At 54.4% G+C, this 18,860-nt stretch overlaps 8 protein-coding genes across 18 annotated transcripts; 4 read left to right on the top strand and 4 right to left on the bottom strand.

The window, feature by feature from the left end:
- The first annotated feature begins 612 nt into the window (after window positions 1-612).
- Window positions 613-2,783, top strand: H257_04371 (hypothetical protein). Of its 7 annotated transcripts, none has more exons than XM_009828843.1 (10): window positions 613-697; window positions 770-843; window positions 901-986; window positions 1,035-1,140; window positions 1,183-1,530; window positions 1,594-1,717; window positions 1,799-1,890; window positions 1,966-2,066; window positions 2,223-2,461; window positions 2,518-2,783. In XM_009828843.1, exons 2-10 carry the CDS (start codon window positions 775-777, stop codon window positions 2,529-2,531), a joined length of 1,179 nt encoding a protein of 392 aa, XP_009827145.1. In that variant the 5' UTR covers window positions 613-697; window positions 770-774; the 3' UTR covers window positions 2,532-2,783. The 7 variants fall into 7 exon arrangements, with proteins under 7 accessions (XP_009827145.1, XP_009827144.1, XP_009827148.1 ...); XM_009828842.1 differs by having other exon boundaries at window positions 2,515-2,783; XM_009828846.1 differs by having other exon boundaries at window positions 2,223-2,783.
- Window positions 2,549-4,410, bottom strand: H257_04370 (the record flags this gene model as incomplete). 2 transcript variants are annotated; one of them, XM_009828838.1, is made up of 9 exons in its annotated part: window positions 2,575-2,722; window positions 2,782-3,002; window positions 3,080-3,277; window positions 3,341-3,427; window positions 3,488-3,659; window positions 3,718-3,746; window positions 3,793-3,828; window positions 3,890-3,963; window positions 4,008-4,410. In XM_009828838.1, the coding sequence occupies 9 exons, from the start codon at window positions 4,408-4,410 to the stop codon at window positions 2,575-2,577; spliced, it is 1,368 nt and encodes a 455-aa protein (XP_009827140.1). The 2 variants fall into 2 exon arrangements, with proteins under 2 accessions (XP_009827141.1, XP_009827140.1); XM_009828839.1 differs by lacking the exon at window positions 4,008-4,410 and having other exon boundaries at window positions 2,549-2,722; window positions 3,890-4,006.
- An 83-nt stretch (window positions 4,411-4,493) lies between these two features.
- Window positions 4,494-7,432, top strand: H257_04369. 2 transcript variants are annotated; one of them, XM_009828836.1, is made up of 10 exons: window positions 4,494-4,972; window positions 5,036-5,184; window positions 5,251-5,353; window positions 5,406-5,561; window positions 5,627-5,953; window positions 6,022-6,389; window positions 6,478-6,673; window positions 6,748-6,848; window positions 6,932-7,164; window positions 7,232-7,432. In XM_009828836.1, the coding sequence occupies exons 1-10, from the start codon at window positions 4,508-4,510 to the stop codon at window positions 7,339-7,341; spliced, it is 2,208 nt and encodes a 735-aa protein (XP_009827138.1). In that variant the 5' UTR covers window positions 4,494-4,507; the 3' UTR covers window positions 7,342-7,432. The 2 variants fall into 2 exon arrangements, with proteins under 2 accessions (XP_009827138.1, XP_009827139.1); XM_009828837.1 differs by having other exon boundaries at window positions 6,748-7,164.
- Window positions 7,433-7,815: 383 nt separating this feature from the next.
- H257_04368 (septum site-determining protein MinD) lies at window positions 7,816-8,889 on the bottom strand. The gene is made up of 2 exons (XM_009828835.1): window positions 8,171-8,889; window positions 7,816-8,107 (listed from the first exon to the last, which is right to left on the bottom strand). The coding sequence occupies exons 1-2, from the start codon at window positions 8,861-8,863 to the stop codon at window positions 7,886-7,888; spliced, it is 915 nt and encodes a 304-aa protein (XP_009827137.1). The 5' UTR covers window positions 8,864-8,889; the 3' UTR covers window positions 7,816-7,885.
- Window positions 8,890-9,532: 643 nt separating this feature from the next.
- On the top strand, window positions 9,533-10,524 carry H257_04367 (hypothetical protein; the record flags this gene model as incomplete). Its single annotated transcript, XM_009828834.1, has 1 exon — window positions 9,533-10,524. The coding sequence occupies one exon, from the start codon at window positions 9,533-9,535 to the stop codon at window positions 10,349-10,351; it is 819 nt and encodes a 272-aa protein (XP_009827136.1). The 3' UTR covers window positions 10,352-10,524.
- On the bottom strand, window positions 10,501-12,376 carry H257_04366 (hypothetical protein). 3 transcript variants are annotated; one of them, XM_009828831.1, is made up of 5 exons: window positions 11,595-12,376; window positions 11,293-11,531; window positions 11,149-11,240; window positions 10,914-10,946; window positions 10,501-10,852 (listed from the first exon to the last, which is right to left on the bottom strand). In XM_009828831.1, the coding sequence occupies exons 1-5, from the start codon at window positions 12,361-12,363 to the stop codon at window positions 10,624-10,626; spliced, it is 1,362 nt and encodes a 453-aa protein (XP_009827133.1). In that variant the 5' UTR covers window positions 12,364-12,376; the 3' UTR covers window positions 10,501-10,623. The 3 variants fall into 3 exon arrangements, with proteins under 3 accessions (XP_009827133.1, XP_009827135.1, XP_009827134.1); XM_009828833.1 differs by lacking the exon at window positions 10,914-10,946; XM_009828832.1 differs by lacking the exon at window positions 10,914-10,946 and having other exon boundaries at window positions 11,149-11,531.
- Window positions 12,377-12,436: 60 nt separating this feature from the next.
- On the bottom strand, window positions 12,437-13,971 carry H257_04365 (hypothetical protein). The gene is made up of 3 exons (XM_009828830.1): window positions 13,616-13,971; window positions 13,050-13,554; window positions 12,437-12,987 (listed from the first exon to the last, which is right to left on the bottom strand). The coding sequence occupies exons 1-3, from the start codon at window positions 13,895-13,897 to the stop codon at window positions 12,506-12,508; spliced, it is 1,269 nt and encodes a 422-aa protein (XP_009827132.1). The 5' UTR covers window positions 13,898-13,971; the 3' UTR covers window positions 12,437-12,505.
- A 129-nt stretch (window positions 13,972-14,100) lies between these two features.
- Window positions 14,101-17,892, top strand: H257_04364 (hypothetical protein; the record flags this gene model as incomplete). The annotated part of the gene is made up of 8 exons (XM_009828829.1): window positions 14,101-14,466; window positions 14,525-14,769; window positions 14,828-14,894; window positions 14,954-15,123; window positions 15,180-16,051; window positions 16,104-16,290; window positions 16,399-17,001; window positions 17,133-17,892. Coding segments are annotated over exons 1-8 (3,222 nt in total), but the record flags the coding sequence as incomplete, so codon positions are not given.
- Between the last annotated feature and the right edge of the window lie 968 nt (window positions 17,893-18,860).

The following is an 18,860-nucleotide window of genomic DNA, read 5'->3' as shown; positions in this document are numbered from 1 at the left end:
TTATGAGCGACGACAGGCTCTACGCCGTTCTCCTCCAGCTACTGGACAGGCACGTCGTTCTTTTGTATGAGGTTCCTTACGTATCGTCGATCGTAAGACCAGCAGCGAGCGCCACATGATGCTGTATTTCTCGTGAGGGCTATGTACATCCCAAGATCGGATTTCGTCGTTGAAGTTGTAGCAACTGCTTCTGGTTATGCGTGCTGCCGTCGGTATCTCCGCCTGAGGAACCCTCGAGGCTTGCCTTCCTAACGATCAAGTCCCCACTCCATCTATAATCGATCTCATGTAGCGACGCGTGTTGGTTGTCACTGTACTGTGTCGTCGCCAGCCACAATTCTCTCCCAATCTCCTTTTCTTCTTCTGCCTGTTTTGAATGCGGACCTCTTATAATTAATACTACCACCATCTTGGTCGGTACCCTGCAACATTTAATCGACCGCCGCCGCCTCAAGGACGCAGGAAGCATGCTCTCGGGAAGCAAAGTCCATGTGAGGAATCCGAGGGGACCTTCTTCATGGAGGGGAATGGATTTGGCGCCGATGGAATTGCGCTCGACCAACGGAATTGCATGCAAAGTGGACAGTGAGATATGTAGGTGTTGTTGTGTAACGGTAATCTCGTTGAATACGGGGTTTCCAACTTCAACAATCCAACCAAGAAACACCAGACGCCGGCCACCACCATCTAGGCAACGGTAGGGTCGTGAAGGCGGCTGCAATGCATGCCAGCGACGAACCTAGTCTTTATCATGATTGTACTTGTATAGGAGGGATGGAGCAGATATTCTTTCGCATGCATGTTCGCGTGAGTCGGACCTTGTCGAGGCTGGCCGGCGGTAAGGTACGTCGTGCGACAGTCCGACGCTGATACGGGCCTTGACGACGCGTACATGCGTAGACGCGTATCGCCGTGGAAACCGCATTGTTCACGACTGCAATGGGACTCTTGGCGACCTTGGTCGTACTGCATCTCAATTTCGTCAGGTATGTTGACCGAGCAGGACCTGGTGATTGATGATCGCGTTGTTGTAGTCCACGGGGTCAGTATGGGTGCCTTGGGCAGTATATGCCGCCGACTCTCCCGCCGCTCATGCGTGTGGCCATCGAGTCCGATCCATCTTCGTGGATACACCCTGTCGTACGTAACACATCATCGTCTTCGTGGCTCAATGTATCTCAGGGATGGCTTCGTCATCGAGTGCCAGCCAAACCGAATCGCAACGCGTTCGTGTTTGCCGCCCACAAGGGCCTACTGACGCTGCTCGAGTTCCCCGAGGCGACCACCAGCACGAACCTGTCGCTGGTGGACGTGACGATTCCCAGTTCCAGCGCATGCTTTGGCCTCAAGCACATGTTCGAGCACTCGCCCGCGTGGTCGTTCTTCCTCGACAAGGTCGTCGGGTACGACACGATTGTGATCAACCAGATGGTGCACATCGCGAACGGCCGCGGGTTTCTGCGCCATGAACTGTCGAAAGACGTGTACAACCTCAACTTTGCCACGGAATTCCACGCCACCACCGCCACGGTACATTTTGTCATCCTTCTTAAGTTCGCCAAGCTAACGCCAACCAACGTCGTTCATGTGTAGTTGCACTCGCGCATGGCGTTCAAACTCGGGGTCTTGTGCACGACGCTGTTCCTCTTCTTCAGCACCACCACGCTCGTGTCGTTTATACTCCGCGAGACGCAGCAGCGCATGCTCCGATTTACATGTACGACATACATTCTTTGTTCAAATCATATAAAATCCTTCTATTTTCGAAAATAATATATTATTTTTCCAATTGAACTAGTGTCACTGCAACACCACATTCGCCACCGCATGCCGTACATCAAGCTCGTGTTCAGCCACATCATTGAATCCCTCGTGTTTGTTCCCATCATGGTAACTGTACATGATAATGTCCATTGTCGATATACTTACTCATATATATATATTATTGGCATATTCATATCGTAGGTGGGCATGCTGTTCTTCTTGTTCGAGTTCTTCAAGGACCGACTGCTTGCGTTCATGGTCATGTCCGTCGTCTGGTTGTGCGAGCTGTATTCGGTCATCTGGTACAGTCAGTCGTCCTCCTACGACAACTATGATTCTATTTGTCGTTGGGTTTGGCTATATATTTATATATATATATCTATGTATTGTATTTTTTTATACTATATAATATATATATAATAATACTAGTTTTGACACGACTGGATGTGTGGTTGTAGTGTGCGCACGTGGCTGTCGCTGACGTTCTTTCCGCCCGTGTTTTTGAGTTTATTTGCGCTGTTTCACGTGTACTTTTTCTGCTTTCCGTTTGGGTTTTCATACGTGGCGCTGTGGACGACCGTGGCGTTCCTATCGCATCAAATGCTGCTGTTCCTGAATCGATTTGAGCTCCCGGCCCTGCGCGACGGCGTCGTGTCGGCGCAATGGCCGCGCCAGTTTGTCGTCGCCTCCTCCACTGGTACCGTGTTCGAAATGGGTTGTTCATTTGGTTGTTTTCATGCATCTACGCAGTAGTCGAGTCGGCCTAACCCACGACACCACGACTGCCAGCTGGTGACTTTTCATTATTCTTCATAACACGAAGCCCATTGGATTTGCGGTGGGCGGCACAGCCACGAGGTGGTCCCATGCCTCGTGGACCAGCTCCATGATGACAGCAGTCGAGGACTTGTCTGTATCGTGCACGAGGGCATACAGCTCGTACGTAGCGTACCGATGGCTACAGTCACAAAATCAGTTGCATGGTGGGGAGTGTAAATATATATATATAGCCACTACCCGACGATCCAGAGGTCGCCGTTCTGGACGCGGGTCATGACCTGCGTGAGGGGGTGGCTGAGGATGGGCGGCGGACGGAACCGACTCCACCGCGACGAGAGGAGGCTGCTGTCGTCGTGGGGTCCCGTTCCTCCATCGTCGTCGTGCAGGGGATCGCCTGGTGGGAGGGGGAAGTGGTGGGGTTGGTCCACGACCTCAGCATGCACCATGTCATGCATAGTCTACTGGTCGTCGTCAACTTCAACTGCAATTATTGAATGCAGTTCATTCTACATACAGTATGTACAGTACGTTGTACCTGGGCATGGGCAAATTCCGCCCGCATGAGGCCGACGTGATGGAAGAAGACACGGCGCCAACTCACTTGACTGGATACAGACGAAGAGGAGAGAACCATCCGCCCCACGATGTCGTACGCCACGGCTTCCACGGCATCCTTCGAGGCGGTCGCGGGATGAGGCCAAGGCAAGGCCATCGTGATGGTTTCCAGCAATGCCTACGCGATGTAGTCGTCAAAGGACGACTTGGCTTGATGGGGATGTTCTCATATTCAGCATACGGTGGTGGCTGCCACGTCATGGGTGGTGAGACCATCAGTACCAGCGTCATCGCCACCGACGCAAAAGAGCGCACAGAGCGACCATCCCTGCACCAAACACATGCAAGTGAGATGGACAAAGCAGGACATGGATGGAATGGGGCATACGTCCAAGGGGTCGCTTGTAGTGCTGCTACCAGCAATTACAAGCTTGAACTGGTTGCCGTTGAGGTAGATGACAGTAGTAGTGCAAGGGACGTCATGACGATCTTGGGATGTGAGGCACTCAAACACAAGGCTGGTTTGGCATCCGTCGAGCTCGGTGTGGATTAGCTCTGACCTAGTACAACAACCAATGGACAATTGAAATCCTCGCGATATACATGTGAATGTTCCACCTCCAGAACAAGGCTCGTCCGACGCAGGTCTAGGGTCGTGTTGAGAATTGCTTGGTGGTAAGACTACCTACGTACGTTGGGAAGAACAGAGAGAAGGCCATGCAAGGTGGTCTAGGTTGGCACAGTTGTGAGAGGATGGGATACGGAGGATGCAACGACTAGTTTGCTGTACCAATCTGTCGAGGGGCATTTGATTGTACGGTACACTTTGAGGAAACAAGGAATGCATCATGCACTCTGTCGTTTCTACAGCAAAGTTCATCGCCAAGTCGGACCGTGCCAGGACGTACCTAGGTCGAAGCGACGGAACAGGCTCTCGAACAATGCATCGAGGCGTGGTTGTGGCCAGTTTGACAGCTTGGGTCCTCTCGGGCCGCACACAGCGCGTATGATATTGATGCTGCGTTGAACGAACTGCTCCATGAGAGATGCTGTGACCAGGCATGTTGCAGAGGGTGATGCGTGCATCAGAACTAACAGCACATCGCTGTCGTCGACGTATGCGGCGTGCACGTCTGGGCTCAAGGACGCATGGACAATGCATTCGTGGAAGAGAGTTCTGCATGCACCTGCAGACGCCGCCAGCATTCCTCGAAGCGTTAAGAGACTCTCGTCATGAGACTTCGTCGCATACAGCAAGTTGTCTTCGCCTTCGCGGTGGGACACGTCCAGGACCACAGCGGTGAAAGGCATTTTTGGTGATCCACGAGCAATCTTTATCCGGATGATTGTTCGATTCAACAACAACCAATGGATTTCGTCCATATCCGGACACCGCATCATATTCATCATGGCCAAGAAGGACAAGAAGGCGGCCGCTGCCAAGAAGGACGAAAAGAAGGCGCGCCAAGAGCTCAAGCAACAAAAGATCAACAAGAAGAAGGCGTCGAAGGAAGCAAAGGATGCCGGCGAGGAAGACATCGAGGCCATCTTGCAGGAGTTCATGAAGAAGGACGCGGCCAAGGTGGCCATCGCGGTCGTACCGTCGCTGCAGCCGTCGCCGCGCGCCAACTTCTCGTTGAGCTCCATGGTCAACGGCGACTTGCTCATGTTTGGTGGTGAGTATTTTGACGGCGAGTGCAATGTCTGCTACAACGAGCTGTACCGGTGGAACCTCGAAGCGAACGAGTGGAAGCTCATCTCGTCACCCAACACACCGCCGCCCCGGTGCAGCCATCAGTCTGTCGTGTACCGCGACCATCTGTACGTGTTTGGTGGGGAGTTTGCCACGGCCGATCAATTCTACCATTACCGCGTACGACACATACACAACCACGACCTGTCTACAAGAACCATAACATGCTCCTCATGCGAGTAGGACTTGTGGCGGCTGGATCTCAAGACAAATTCATGGGAATGCCTCGAAGGCAAGGGCGGTCCGTCTCCTCGAAGTGGCCATCGCATGACCGTGTGGCGCAACTACCTCGTGGTGTTTGGTGGGTTTTACGAAGCTGCACGTGAGACCAAGTATGTGTCGACTACTACTACTAGTACCACTACTATTAGTAGTACTATAACTCCATCGACTCGTAGATGGTTCAACGACTTGTTTCTGTTCAACTTTGCCGACCTCAAGTGGAAAAAGATCTCGCTGCCGGTACACAAGGCATCCCCTGCGCCCCGAAGTGGCTGCCAAGTACGTCATTCGTCCTATCCTCGTGATGGATTCATCATATGCTGATGTGTAGTTGGCGGTGATGGCGTCCAACGATACGATCTTCATGTACGGCGGGTACGCCAAGGTGAAAAACGTGGGTGAAAAGGCCGAGGGGAAGGTGTACACGGACATTTGGGCACTCCACATGGCGCCGATCATCAAGGCCCAGGACCCGACGTGGGAAAAGGTACACAGGGGGGAGTTTATGATAATGATGATCATGATGGGGATGATGATGTTGTATGATCGTAGCTGTCGAGAAAAGGCCACGCGCCGTCGCCGCGGAGTGGCGCTACCATGGCTGTATACAAGAACCGCGCCCTCTTGTTTGGGGGGGTGTTTGACGAGGAAGGCCGGCGGCACGAGCTCAAGAGCGTGTTTTACAACGACATGTTTGCATACGACATGGAGCGGAAGCGCTGGTACGAGTACCGCCTTCGCAACAAAAAGGAGCCTGGGGCCAAGCGCCGACGGCAAAAGGCCAAGGCGGGCGACAATGGTGCCAACGACAATGGTGACGACGACGACAGTGGTGACGACGACAGTGACGACGGGGACGAAAGCGATGACGGGGAAACGGTACCAATGATCATCGGCCGTGCCTGTTGTCGAAGGGGCGTCATATACGTGTTGATGTGTGTATATAGGCCAAGGAAGAGGCGAAGCGACTCAACCAGTTTGGATATGTCGGGGCGGACGGAAACATAGTGTACCTTGAAGACGACGACGAGGAAGAAAAGGAGGAAGAGAAGGAGGAGGTGGAAGATATGGTCAAAAAGGACGTGGACGAATCGAAACACGACGACGACCATCATGACGTGGTGGAAGCCGTCGTGTTGCCGCCGAAAGAACCCGCGCAGCTAGAACCTGTGCCGCAAGACAAGGACGAGGTGGCGGCCGTCCGCATGCCGCTGCCGCGCATCAATCCGGCGTTGATTGTGCGAGGCAACACGTTCTTTGTGTACGGCGGGGTGTTGGAGGACGGCGATCGGGAAATCACACTGGACGATTGCTGGTATGGTGGACACAAACATGGACATACCGCAATGGGTTTATCGTAGTGGATATGAAGAACGAACTGACTGATGGTCGTCTGTGTGTAGGTCGTTGGATTTGAAACGCATGGACGCGTGGGTCGAAGTGCTGCCGGGCACCATGGCCGAACAGTTGTGGAAGGGCGACGTAAGTGACACGGAAGACAGCGCGTACGATTCGGACGAGTCGGATGACGACGACGATGACGACGAGTTTACAGAGTACGTCGAGCCGATCGACGAAGAAGAGCAAGACAAACCACCGGTATGTATATCTCGTAGTTCATATGGAACCTTCTTTTCGCTGGTTGCCTCTATTCATACCAACATGACGATCAGGCGCCAAGTGAGGCGTCGATTGCCGTGGCCCGCGCCGTGGACGTTTTGGATGGCACCGCCGATGAAAGTGCGAAAAAGTCCAAAAAGAAAAAGAATGACCGGTACGGTGTCATGTTGTATATACGATTTACGGTGTTTTACAGCTTGATATGGTTTTACCAGCTTGAAACTCTTGTGTGGGTAGAAAAGCAATTCGGCACGAGATTGAAACACTACAAGACCAGCTGCAGCTCGCGGATGACAGCCAGACGCCGCTGCCGGGGGAGAACCTCCGGGACTTCTTTGCCCGGACAGCCAACCATTGGGCTACGCAAGTGGCGCACCTCCCCGACACATTTGAGCGGCAGCTCAGTGTCAAAGACATCAAGCGCGAAGGGTTCGCCATGGCCGAAGTGCGCTACAACGAGCTCTTGCCAAGTACGTACTCGACCTGAAAACAAGCAAATGACCAGCTCTAACGTGTGGTGGTGGATGTATGGTGTAGTTTTGGAGCGACTAAATGAACTGGAAGCCGAGCAGAAGAAGGCAGAGGAGGACCAAAAGGACAAGAAGACGGCCAAGAAAGGAGGTCGCGACGCCACCAGTCGACGTTAACTCCTCAAACGAACACCCATTTCGTTCAAGTGTAAAATATTGTCGATTCGAAATTGGAGTGGGCACCACAATCGATATACGACCAATCAAAACACAGATCAAGAATCAAGTAGCCAATCAAATCATCCACTCTTTGACCAATTTCGTACGATCTTTACATACAAAAGTCCGTACAAAGAATCGATCGATAGATTTGGCAAAGAATCCGTACAAAAGTCCAAATTTTGGGGAAAAGAAAGACAATAATATCAGATATTGCGACGTTTCGTCGTAGGTTAACTTCAAATACAGTATATGCACACAAGATGAGGGTGTTCTAGGTGACCTGTGTCATGATGTCCTTGGTACAATGGACAATATATCCCGCTATATATACACACAAGAGGAGGATGTTCTAGGTGACCACTGTCATGTCCTTGGTACAACGGGTAGGAGCTTTGCCAGTAGAAACTCCAAGTACTGTACCACCCATGCATTGTAACCAAGTGGGCTTTTGTGGTTTGCGTAGTAGTTTAACGGGGTTGTTAACCTACTGTACGTAGGGTTAGGCAAACAAGCGGCCAAAGATCGACGTGGGTTTGTCTGGCACGAGGAACTTCATCGGTCGGTCGTCCCCGAGGAAGCGCGCGACGGTGTCTTCGAACGCGACGGCCGCCTTGTCGTCCTTGGACGCGATCACGGGCTGGCCCATGTTGGACGCGTTCAACACTTGGACGCTTTCGGGGATCACGCCCACGAGGGGAAGCGCCAGCATCTCTTGAATGTCCTAAGTGTCATCATCACCATGATGAGGAGCAAACAGCAATATGGGTATGTATGTGTATTGTACCTCGACGGAGAGACAGTCGTCCTTGGCGGCGCGCGACGCGTCAAAGCGGTTGATGAGCAGGCGCTGGACGACTGGCGACCGGCCCTGCTGGGCGCGCAGCGACTTGCTCGCAATGAACCCGATCATCTTGTCCGAGTCTCGACAAGACGACAGCTCGGGGTTGGTCACGATGATGGCTTCGTCGGCAAAGAACATGGCGTGGTGCGCGCCGGACTCGATGCCGGCCGGGGAGTCGCACACGATGTAGTCGAACTGCGTCTTGAGCTCGTTCAAGACCTTGGCCACGCCGTCTTCCGTCAGCGCGGTCTTATCGCGGGTCTGGCTTGCCGCGAGCAGCGACAGTTTGTCCAGACGCTTGTCTTTGATCAGCGCCTGGTTGAGGCGGCAATTGCCGTCGATGACGTTGATGAAATCAAAGATCACGCGACGCTCGCATCCAAGGTGGATGTCCAGGTTACGCAGACCAATGTCAAAGTCGATGAGGCACGTGCGGTACCCCGACTGCGCGAGGCCATAGCCAATGCTCGCAGCACACGTGGTCTTGCCAACGCCTCCCTTGCCCGATGTAATAACCACAACGCTGCCTCTCGGAGGACTCGTCTGCGTGGACGGGACGCCCAATCCCGCCACTGAGCTCACGCATCTACTTGACGACATCGCCGCCGTGCGCCATGCCTGTTGTCGGAGCAACATGACGAAAATGGCGTGCGGTCCTTTTTACCCCTATTTATTGATGTATGCATTTCCAGGTGTTACAATTCCTTTGAGAACACATACTATGTATTATAGGATTATCCGGAAGGATCGCGATCCTGAAGGGTCAGCAAACTGCGATACAGTCAGTCTACCACTTCATCTACCTCGTCTGCGGGATTCCTTGATGAGAGGAAGGTGTTTCTACGACATATGCGTTATCCCCGCATTGGCAAAGGGAAGCGTAACCCCCGCTGACCAAGCGAGCCAAACTAAATGCAGGCCATCCGTTTCGCATGAACCGACGCCTCTCAGCCTAGTCCCCCCGCCTCTCAGCCTAGTCCCTATCCCCAGGCGATCTTTCAAACATACTGGGGATTGTATAGTGAGTTGTGAAACCGCTCGTCAACGTCTGTGATTGGTGCGGAAAGTTTGTCCAATGTTTCGCAGCCAATGGCATCGCTTCGTCTGTTACGCCCCTTCGATCTTTGTACATCGAAGGCTAATGTGGTGTCGGTCCCGAAAGCTTCACAGCCCAAAATCCGCTCAAGCTCTCTTGACCTTGTGCCGACGTCTCACAGAGTGAATTGTTGAGGTAAAGCATTACAGCAACATAGATAGCTCGTTTACATACATCATATGCTCACGTGCCACTCCTTCCGTAGCATCATGATCCGCGCCGCTGCCCTCTTTGCCATTGCCGCCGTCGCGGCGGCGAACCCTCAATACGGGGAGCCTACGCCTGCACCATACACCAAGCCTACGCCTGAACCTACGCCTGCGCCATACACCAAGCCTACGCCTGAACCTACGCCTGCGCCATACACTAAGCCTACGCCTGCGCCATACACCAAGCCGACCACGGCGCCAGTGACTACGCCAGCGCCAGAGCCTACCCCCGCGCCGACCCCTGCGCCGACGTACTACGTACCCACGACGACCCCCCCTCCTCCGTTCGTGCCTCCTTCCGAGGATTCGTACGGCCCTGCTCCCGAACCCGTGTGCACGTCCACGTACAAGCCAAACTCGGCCAAATACCTCGCGTACACGTGCTCGTCCCTGTACGCTACAGCGTCCAAGTGGGCGACCAACAACTGCAAGGCGTACTACCAGGTCACGGCCGCGTACGACGACAAGGCGTTGTACCAAGCGCACTTGTGCACATACTGGTCGCAACGAAGTGTGTTCCGCGTCGTGACGTCGTGCTTCATCGAAGCGCACCTTCGCAACGAGTTTATCACCAAGTACGGCAAGGACGGCCCGGGCAAGTGGTTCTGCAAGTACTCCGAGTTCGTCAACCAAGTCAAGGACTGCTACTCGTCGTCGCTGCACTATTACCCGCTCGGGAACTCGCTCAACTCGCTGGAAAAGACTGTCGTGGCACTCAACCCCCCCGCCAAGGACACGCCGCCTTTCGAGTTTACGGGGGCGTCTGTGGCATTGTGTGCGTACTACAACAAGGACCAAGTATACAACAAAGCGACGTAAACGTCTACTGCGCTTGGAAAATTGCTGCTGCTTGCTTCGGTCGGCCTTGTCGTTGTATTTCACGCTGGCGCCGTGGACATGGCGGCTCGACGAAGACCCAAGTATTTAACAACTTGTTGATGTTTCTACCTAACGTTTCATATATTCCCAATACACTCCACCCCTTCCTCGTATCCCCCGTCCTACTACAGTACTACTATCCAACGACGAATCAAACACACACAGACAAGTGTCAGTGTACTACTACTACTAGTAGTACTTCATAGTGTCGTTTACACGGGAACTGAAGGAGTGGCTGGGGGGATGGTTGGAGGGGCAGAGGGGGGCGCGACCACTGCCCCTTGCATGATCGTGTCGAGGTCGGTCTTTTCAAACACGGACGTTACGTCTTGGCTAGCGCCATTCCCGCAGTCTTCCAGTCGGTCAGTGGCGCGGTCAACGATCGTTTGCACCAAACTGTCGTCAAAGCCCAATTGATGCGCGTCTGGGATGTTCAGGCGACTATTTCCAGTACGAAACAACCATGTGAATACTATGGACAATCGATCGCTGGTTGATGTACCTGGCAGAATACTCTCGAAGCTGCACCAGGTGCCTACTACCCCCCGTCAAAGCCAGTGATGGCAGGATCGGTCGGGGTAGGTAGGCACTCGGACAAGCTTTCGACTCTGAGAGAATTCACGCCCTCCAGAGAATATTCCGCCAGGAATAATAATAATAGTAATATATATATATATATATATATATATATAAATATAAATATATCATAAATATATATATATATATATCATACTGACCAGCCCACTTGCGAAAACCAGTCGGACAAGGTCGCCGTTTTGAACTTGGTCACGACGTGCAAGATGTTTTGCACGGCGTCGAGGCGCATTTTCTACCAATCAAAACCCACCATTCGTTTCGATGTGGAGAGAATATGCTCGTACGAGTTTGTCAAAATGATCATCGCCTTGGTTGTCAGCCAAGATGGTTTGATATCGCGTGATGACGAGCGGAATGAACGCGGCGCACACCTGCATGTGCGGCGAGTCGCTCAATCCGCCGACGCCGATGCCGAGGGAGTGCGCCGCCCCAAAGCCCGTGGAGAGGGACACCAAGCTACTGCACAACGACGCGTAGCTCAATCGTTCGCGAAACCCAATGTCGTTCAAGTGTATCTTGCCATCTAAGAGCATTCTCAACATGACAACTCGTTCCTTCTGGCTTGGAAATGTATGTAGGACGATACCTTGAAGGGGCGTCGCCAGCGCTTCCGCCGCGGCGCGAATACCGTTCAGGCAAAGCTCATCGACTTTGGGGTTGCCTTGGTTGGCCAGGAACGATTCAATGCACTGGCCCATCGAAGTCAACGCGCCTTGCGCCGTGACGCCCAGTGGCACAGATACCGTGAGCAGTGGATCGATGATGACTGCGTCGGCGACGATGGGAGTTTTGGTGAACGACAGCTTGGCTTCCGCGCCTTCGTCCAACACGAGCGCTTCCGTCGAGAGTTCGCTGCCGCACCCGGCGACGGTCGGCATCACGATGAGCGGGGCGACCTTTTGTGCGAGAGGAAGGGGTCCAGCCGCCAAATCTTCGGCATTGCCTTCGTTGAACATCAAGGCGGCGATGGCGCGGGAAGTGTCCATGACATTGCCGCCGCCGAACGCCACGACGCCGTTGGCCCCGACACGACGAGCATAGTCGCGGCCGTAGTTGATCGAGTCGATCGTCGCACAATCTCGCTGCAGAGTCAACATGAAGCAAGGGATGTTGGCCTTTTGAAGCAAGAATTGCGCGTACTGCGATCGTTTGTCGGCGCCAGAGTCGCGGTCGCGGACGAGCAACACCTTACTCATCAGAGTCGGCGCCAGCACGGTCAACTGTTCTGACTGCATGCGGCCAAATAGAACGCGGGACTTTTGCGCAGGTAGAAGCGTTCCTGGTGCAGCGTCAAAGAAGAAGCGCGGATCGACTTTCGCCGCCGTCGAGTACGCTGCCCGCCGCATCTTTAGCATTATTTCTGCTGCGACGATTGCGATTCATCGACGACGAATCAACGCCGATTATAGACCCCCCATTCTTTATATTCTTCAACAATTCATACAGGTTTAGCTTCAATTATGCATTAATACAAGACCCTTTCTCCTTTTATATCGTCTAAGGATCCAAGTTGGCACGAGACAGCACTTCCTTGCCAATGATCAGCCGCTGGATCTGCGACGTGCCTTCGTAGATCTGATAAATCTTGGCGTCGCGGAACAGCTTCTCGACGGGGTACTCGGTGTTGAACCCGGCGCCGCCAAAAATCTGCACGGCGTTCGCGGCCACTTCGTTCGCCAAGTCGCCGGCAAAGCGCTTGGCCATCGACGCAAACATCGTGTTCTTGCGGCCGCAGTCAATCTCATACGCAGCCTTGTACGTCAAGAGGCGCGCGGCTTCGATGCCCGTCGCCATGTCCGCCAGCATGAACATGATCGCTTGATGGGTCGCAATAGGCGCTCCCATCGTCTTGCGTTCCAGCGCATACTTCTTCGCTTCGTCGAAGGCGCGACGGGCGAGACCCACGGCGCCAATGGCCACGGGCGGTCGGGTATGGTCGAAAGCTTGCATGGCGATCTTAAAGCCGTAGCCAGGCGACCCTAATGTCCGTTGTGAGTACACAAAAACACGATAACGTTAACTTGAGAAAGAATGACCTTACCCAACACATTTTCTTCCGGCACAACCACATCTTCAAACGTGATCCCGCGAGTATCCGAGCACCGTTGGCCCAAGTTGATTTCCTTGCGGCCTTTGGTGATGCCGGGAGTGTTGGCGTCCACGATAAAACCAGTGAAGGCCGACCCTGCTGACGCACCAGAGTCCGTCTTGGCCAGAACAAAGTACCAGTCTGCCACACCACCGTTTGTGATCCACATCTTGGATCCGTTAATAACCCAAGATTTCCCCTTCTTCACGGCAGTCGTCTTGGCAGCGGCCACATCGGACCCAGCACCAGGTTCCGTGACGCAGTACGCTGCTTGGCGTGGAGCGTCAATCAACCGACCGAAGTACTTCGCGCATTGGGCATCGTTACCGGCCACAAGGACAGGTGCGAGGGCGAGATGGTTCGCCTCGATAGCAGTCATCATCCCAGTGCAGCCGTACGCCAACTCTTCACCGATGATGCACCCGTCGAGCGAGCCGAGGCCAAGACCGCCGTATTTCTACTCATTTATGAGAATGAGAGGTCGAAATGCGTTGGTTAGATTTATGCGGTCCTCCTACCTCGGGGATGTGACCGTTGACCAAGCCCAACTCCCATGCCTTGTCAAAGATCGGCTTAGGGTATTCCATCGTTTGGTCGTAGTGTTTCTCCAGAGGAATCATTTCTTCGCGCGCGAATTTACGCGCGAGCTGTTGGAACTCGCGCTGGGTGTCAGTCAACTTGAAGCTAATGCCATTGAGCGTGCTTTCGTCGATCGTGGCATGGGCCGCAAAGCTCCGCGTCAGTGACGCCGTTTTGGGGGCACAGCGGGCGGCATGGAGGAGCGCATGACGAGGCAACATGTTGGTGGAAGCTCTGGAATTCACAATTGAGTAACTTCGGTTGAGGAAAAAGTGTCGTTGACGAAACACCCGTGGCGATCTTTTATAAAAATGGGGCGGTGTGCAATAAAACAACTTCAACATCCAAGTTGCTGCGATACAATTAAATAAATTATCTCGAATGAATTGAAATCCTCGAATTTTATTATGTTCAGCTGAGATTCATCAACGCCCCTGTTAAGTGCGCCGGAAAGTGCGCGCGATCTTTCAAATGATCGACAAAAGGAGGACGGCGGCGGCGTGTGTGACGGTCCGCTCGGCCGCCGGCTTGATGCCGCACTTCCAGCGGCCATTTCTCAAGTTCGTATACGAAAAGCCATCAACGCATAAGCGTGTATCTGCCAAGACCGACGAAGCCGATGCCCAGCGCTTGGATGGAACGGACACTGCCGTGGCAGCATGGCGCGATGCTATTGTGTGTGTTCCTGTCCTTGCGCAATCATTGTCCATTGAGCTGTGGAATGCTCACGCACAGCACGATGTTTATCTTGGGCATGCACGGATTCATTTGGACACCGATGGACCGCCAGGTACGAACTTCACCTTCACGTAACACTTCCAGGCGGTTGCATATTTAACGTCGAGTAGAAGTTGGACCGATGTGGGTTGCTGTCAACCAGGCTGTGTATGAAGGAGTGCACATCAAACGACCCGTCAACCTACAAGTTATCGTCACTTACATGGACTCGAGCGCTGTGTTTCCTTCCCAAGCTCCTCCGTCGACTTCAGAGCTGCATTCAGTCGTGCATCCGTCATTTCAATTCAAAATTCCCGCGCGAGAGATCGACTGGTCTACCATTGCCGCCACAAACGTATCTGAAATCTTCTTCTTGGTAACTGTCGTGATGTTCCATCTTCGTTGCAAGTCATGTCGTCATGTGCTGCTTCTAGGGCAATGTCGAGGCCCTCCTAGCGCATCAAGACGACGTCCTCTACGGCAACACGTTGGCGTCGTTGGGTACGTCCATCATCGCCGCCATCATACACGATGTATCCCGACTTGCGACGGTTGTCTAGACATGGTCGTGGACAAGGAAGTTGAAGCCGCGTTCCAAATGTGTCAATATTCTGCTCAATATCTTCACCAGTGCGTCGAGTTTCTGTCCCAGCGTTGTGCCACGTACGTGTCGTCCCGGGATGAGCTGCTTCAACGTCAAGACAACAGCACCCACACATTGGACGCCAAAGTACGCTTCGAATGATCTCCACCAGTTCTACTATGGATGATTCACGTTGCCAATAGAAGCGGCAGAAACGGCAGCTCGAAAAGCAAGCGAACGAGTGCGACGTGTTGATCGCGGCCTACGAAGCCATCGCCAAGACCCTTCCAGACATCCCATCCGCCTTGCCATCAGTTCTCATTCCAACCCCATCAAACCATCCACCACCGACGCCGCGCGAGGCTCAAATCAAGATGGAACCACCACCAGCTTCATCTCATCCTCCCAGTGACGCCACTATACCAACCGACGCAGCAGCAGCAGCACCATCATCGTCGCCTTCGAAAGCTCCCATGCTCATGACGTACGAGGAACGCATGGAGAAGAATCGGCTGGCAAAGGAAGCCACGCGGAAGGACCGGATTGCCGCGGAGAAGCACCGGTTGACTCAGATCATGGCGGACCAAGCCAAGCAGCGTGAGTGGAAACAAACGCTGGTGGAGCAGGATCAGGCGTTGGTGCACCGGTCAGCATGCCGGTTGCAAACGTGGTTGTGCCACGTCACGTTCCTGCGCCGGTACGCCGTCAAGCGGTCGCAGTATGCGGCCGCCGTGGTGATTCAATGCCTTGTGCGGACGCGCCAGGCCAGGCGCATGTACCGGCGGCGGACGGACGAGCGCCGCCAGCGCAACGAAGCCCTAGCCATCCATGCCGCAGAGCAAATCCTTGAGCATCAAATGCACGTCGCCACCGCCAAGCTCCAGCACGACAAGGAGATGGAGCCCATCTTGAGACTCTGGACAGACATTCAGCAGGCGTTTCAACGAGCGTCGTCCAAGGAATCGAATGTGTTTTCGTTCTTTGATCGACGCCATGCTGGACAAGTCGACCGCGCCGTCTTTCGTCGGCAGCTGCTCCAGCTTGGCTTTGACGTGCCTCGGCAGGTGGTGCGGAGGTTTGATATCGGCTTGTTCTTGTGGTTGTTGATTGGATATCGTTTTTTGTAGACTGATTCAACTGATTCACTCGAGAGCCAATGTGCAAACTGATCGCCTCGTTGTGACCGCGGACCAATTCACCAAAGCTTTTGATTTGACGACTTGCATTGCTATCCCCCCCGATGTTGTGGCCGAGGTTTCGCCGCCGCCATGGACCAGCGCCAACACATCCCCTGAATCGAACACCGTTCTAGAGGTACGTATCCCAGGAGTTGAGCTTGCCATATTTCCATATGGATGGACGACAGTGATCCCCAACTTACTTGACTTTGTGCATTCAAGTTCAATGGCACGACCTGGGTAGATGACAGAAGCATCGCCTGCATTGGCGCCCGCGGTCCCCACAATCAACTCGGTGGAAGGCATCAGCATGACGTTTCGGCAGCTGCGAGAGCGTATCGTCCATGCTGCTCGCGCCCAGTTCGGTGGCGGGGAGCGTTCAAGTGTGACGTTTGCATCACTTCGGGCGGCGCTGGTCAAGTTGTTTGAATCGTTCGACCGGCACGGCAGCGGCGACGTGGCGCTGGCCGACTTCAAAGCGTGCCTTGAGACCCAGCTCCATGTGGCCATGGACGCGCCCAACTGGGAGTACGTGCGCGAGTGCTTTGACGCGGACGGCAGCGGCAGTGTCAACATCGCCGAGTTCGTCGCGTTCGCGTTTGCCGATGCGTCCGTGGACGAGATGGGCGTGCTGGGGTATCAACTGCGCGACGCGATTCTCCATCGAGTGAAGGCCGCGCGGAAGGACGCGGCGCCGACGATCGAGGACGCCGTGCGCCTTGTGTTTCATCCAGTGTTCCATCGCCGAGACGACGCCACGTTTGCCGACTTTTGCCATGCCCTGGCCCAGCTCCAGCTTGGGTTTACGTTGGGGCAGTTGTCTCGCTTAGTCTTACGGCTGGACCACGTAAGTGCCAGTAACGTTACTGGGGATGCGATATACTCTAGTTTTGGAGATATACTTGGTGTCGTCGTCCACTGACTTGATCGATGGCGTCGGGTTCATCGTAATCTTGTGTGATTGACTGTATTTTGTAGGACAAGAACCACCTGATCTCGCTGGACGAACTGCTTGGGTGGCTCAAACTGAAGCGTTCGAACGACACTCGGGCCAACACAACTCATGATGAACCACCACGACCCAATACAGAGCCGAGTGTGAGTGCAGCCAGCGCCGCCGTGAAACAGCTCCGACGGCACCTCGTGGAGCTGGCAGGCGAAGCCAAACCTCACGCGATCAAGCACCTCTTTGAATCGATCGATACGAACCAAAGCGCAAAGCTGAGCGCGTCCGAGTTACACGCATACTTGGGGGACGACACGGCGCCGCTGTCGGTGGTCGAAGCTGCCGTCGCGTGCATGGACGCTCGTCGACAGAGCGTCGTGTCCAAGGCCGACTTTATCTCGTTTTGTCTCGACACGACACGGGCGGCGACGGACGAAGAAGTCGGCGTGGTCGTGGAACAGTGTCGCACACAACTCTGTGACATGTGCGCGGACGCGGCGGGGCTACGCCGCTGGTTCGGCGCGTTGGCCCAGCACCAAGGCAAAGTGCGGACAGCCGAATTCAAGCGCGCGCTCAAAGCGATGGTGCACTTGCCAGAGCACGAGTTGGACGGCGTCGTGCGGCGGCTCGACTTTGACGGCAGTGGGTGGATCTCGGACAAGGAGTTCCGTGCGTGGGTACACCCCGTGCGGGACATCGAGGTGCTGCTGACGCTGGTCGAGCGACACCCGGCGATGCAGCAAATGGGCGCCGCGTTGTTTGCCGCGTTCGACGTGGACGGCAACGGCGTGATCGGCATCGACGAATTCCACGCCGGGCTCAAGCGATTCCATATCGACGTCAACACCGACGAAGCGGCGGCGCTGCTCGCCGAGTTTGACGTGAATGCGGACGGGGTGCTCTCAGCGTCCGAGCTCCACGCGATGGCCGAAGCGTACAACGACGACGAGCTGGGCCTGGCAGAACCTCCTACAGAAGCAGCAGCAGCAGCAGGTTACGACGACGATGACTTTGAAGATTCGTGATGGCTACATATACTACTACTACTGGTAACGAATCACGTTATTGCGCATTACTATTGGAGGTGATGGGTACAGTTCAATATGACAATAGTTAGGCATCGAAGCTAAACACGTCGTCCAGGTGGTTCTTGGCTTTGTGGGTACGTAGCGACGGCAGGACTTTCTTGGCCAAGGCCGACTTGTGGTGGTCGCCAGAGGTGGCTACTGGCGCCTGGCAGCTGGTCCGGACGGCGACGGGTGTGGGTTTCCTGCGCTTGGGCGTCGCGGGTTGCAACGACATGTGGGAAGGAGGGGTTGGGGTGGAGTCCGACGGGCTTGGTCGTTTGCGAAGGTGTTGTCTTGTCACGTCTAGATTGTCTTGAGTACTCGACGTGGTGGACGTGGCGCCCGCCTCTTTGTCGGGAATGGGGGGTATGATGATAGTCGAAGGAGGAGGCTGTCGCTTGGAATGCCGCCGGGAAAACGTTGGCGCGTGGCGTCGGGTGTCTACCGCCGCCTCGATCACATCAAGTCTGACGCGTTGACTCTTGTCCATATTCTGATGTGATACAATCCCCTTTGCGGCAGCCCCGCCGACTTTGCTGTTGGTGCGAGTGGGGCTGGATTCTGGGGCATCTGTGGCGGCGTCTGTTGGTGGTTTCGTCGTTGTGGTCGAGCTCGACTTGGCATTCACGGTGGACGTGGCCGAAGATGGTCGCTGCAGGGATTTCCGTTGGCTGACAAACGTCGGAAAAGGTA

This window comes from Aphanomyces astaci (genome assembly GCF_000520075.1).
Source record: "Aphanomyces astaci strain APO3 unplaced genomic scaffold supercont1.7, whole genome shotgun sequence".
Taxonomy (NCBI): domain Eukaryota; phylum Oomycota; class Saprolegniomycetes; order Saprolegniales; family Verrucalvaceae; genus Aphanomyces; species Aphanomyces astaci.
The sequence above is the reverse complement of the archived record's forward strand: the minus strand, read 5'-3'. Positions and strand labels throughout refer to the sequence as shown.

Bases quoted from the DNA above. Each gene is read 5' to 3' on its own strand.
- H257_04368 (XM_009828835.1), bottom strand. From the start codon at position 8,863: ATGTTGCTCCGACAACAGGCATGGCGCACGGCGGCGATGTCGTCAAGT. The intron at 8,108-8,170 runs GTACAATACACA...GATGACACTTAG, and splicing joins ACGACTGTCTCTCCGTCGAG to GACATTCAAGAGATGCTGGC.
- H257_04371 (XM_009828840.1), top strand. From the start codon at position 775: ATGGAGCAGATATTCTTTCGCATGCATGTTCGCGTGAGTCGGACCTTG. The intron at 1,718-1,798 runs GTACGACATACA...CAATTGAACTAG, and splicing joins GCGCATGCTCCGATTTACAT to TGTCACTGCAACACCACATT. The intron at 2,067-2,222 runs GTACAGTCAGTC...GTGTGGTTGTAG, and splicing joins GAGCTGTATTCGGTCATCTG to TGTGCGCACGTGGCTGTCGC.
- H257_04365 (XM_009828830.1), bottom strand. From the start codon at position 13,897: ATGTTGCCTCGTCATGCGCTCCTCCATGCCGCCCGCTGTGCCCCCAAA. The intron at 13,555-13,615 runs GTAGGAGGACCG...ATAAATGAGTAG, and splicing joins TCAACGGTCACATCCCCGAG to AAATACGGCGGTCTTGGCCT. The intron at 12,988-13,049 runs GTAAGGTCATTC...AACGGACATTAG, and splicing joins GCCGGAAGAAAATGTGTTGG to GGTCGCCTGGCTACGGCTTT.
- H257_04366 (XM_009828831.1), bottom strand. From the start codon at position 12,363: ATGCTAAAGATGCGGCGGGCAGCGTACTCGACGGCGGCGAAAGTCGAT. The intron at 11,241-11,292 runs GTACGAGCATAT...TTTGATTGGTAG, and splicing joins ATGATCATTTTGACAAACTC to AAAATGCGCCTCGACGCCGT. The intron at 10,947-11,148 runs GTCAGTATGATA...GGGGGGTAGTAG, and splicing joins TGGTTTTCGCAAGTGGGCTG to GCACCTGGTGCAGCTTCGAG.
- H257_04369 (XM_009828836.1), top strand. From the start codon at position 4,508: ATGGCCAAGAAGGACAAGAAGGCGGCCGCTGCCAAGAAGGACGAAAAG. The intron at 4,973-5,035 runs GTACGACACATA...TCATGCGAGTAG, and splicing joins ATCAATTCTACCATTACCGC to GACTTGTGGCGGCTGGATCT. The intron at 7,165-7,231 runs GTACGTACTCGA...TGTATGGTGTAG, and splicing joins CTACAACGAGCTCTTGCCAA to TTTTGGAGCGACTAAATGAA.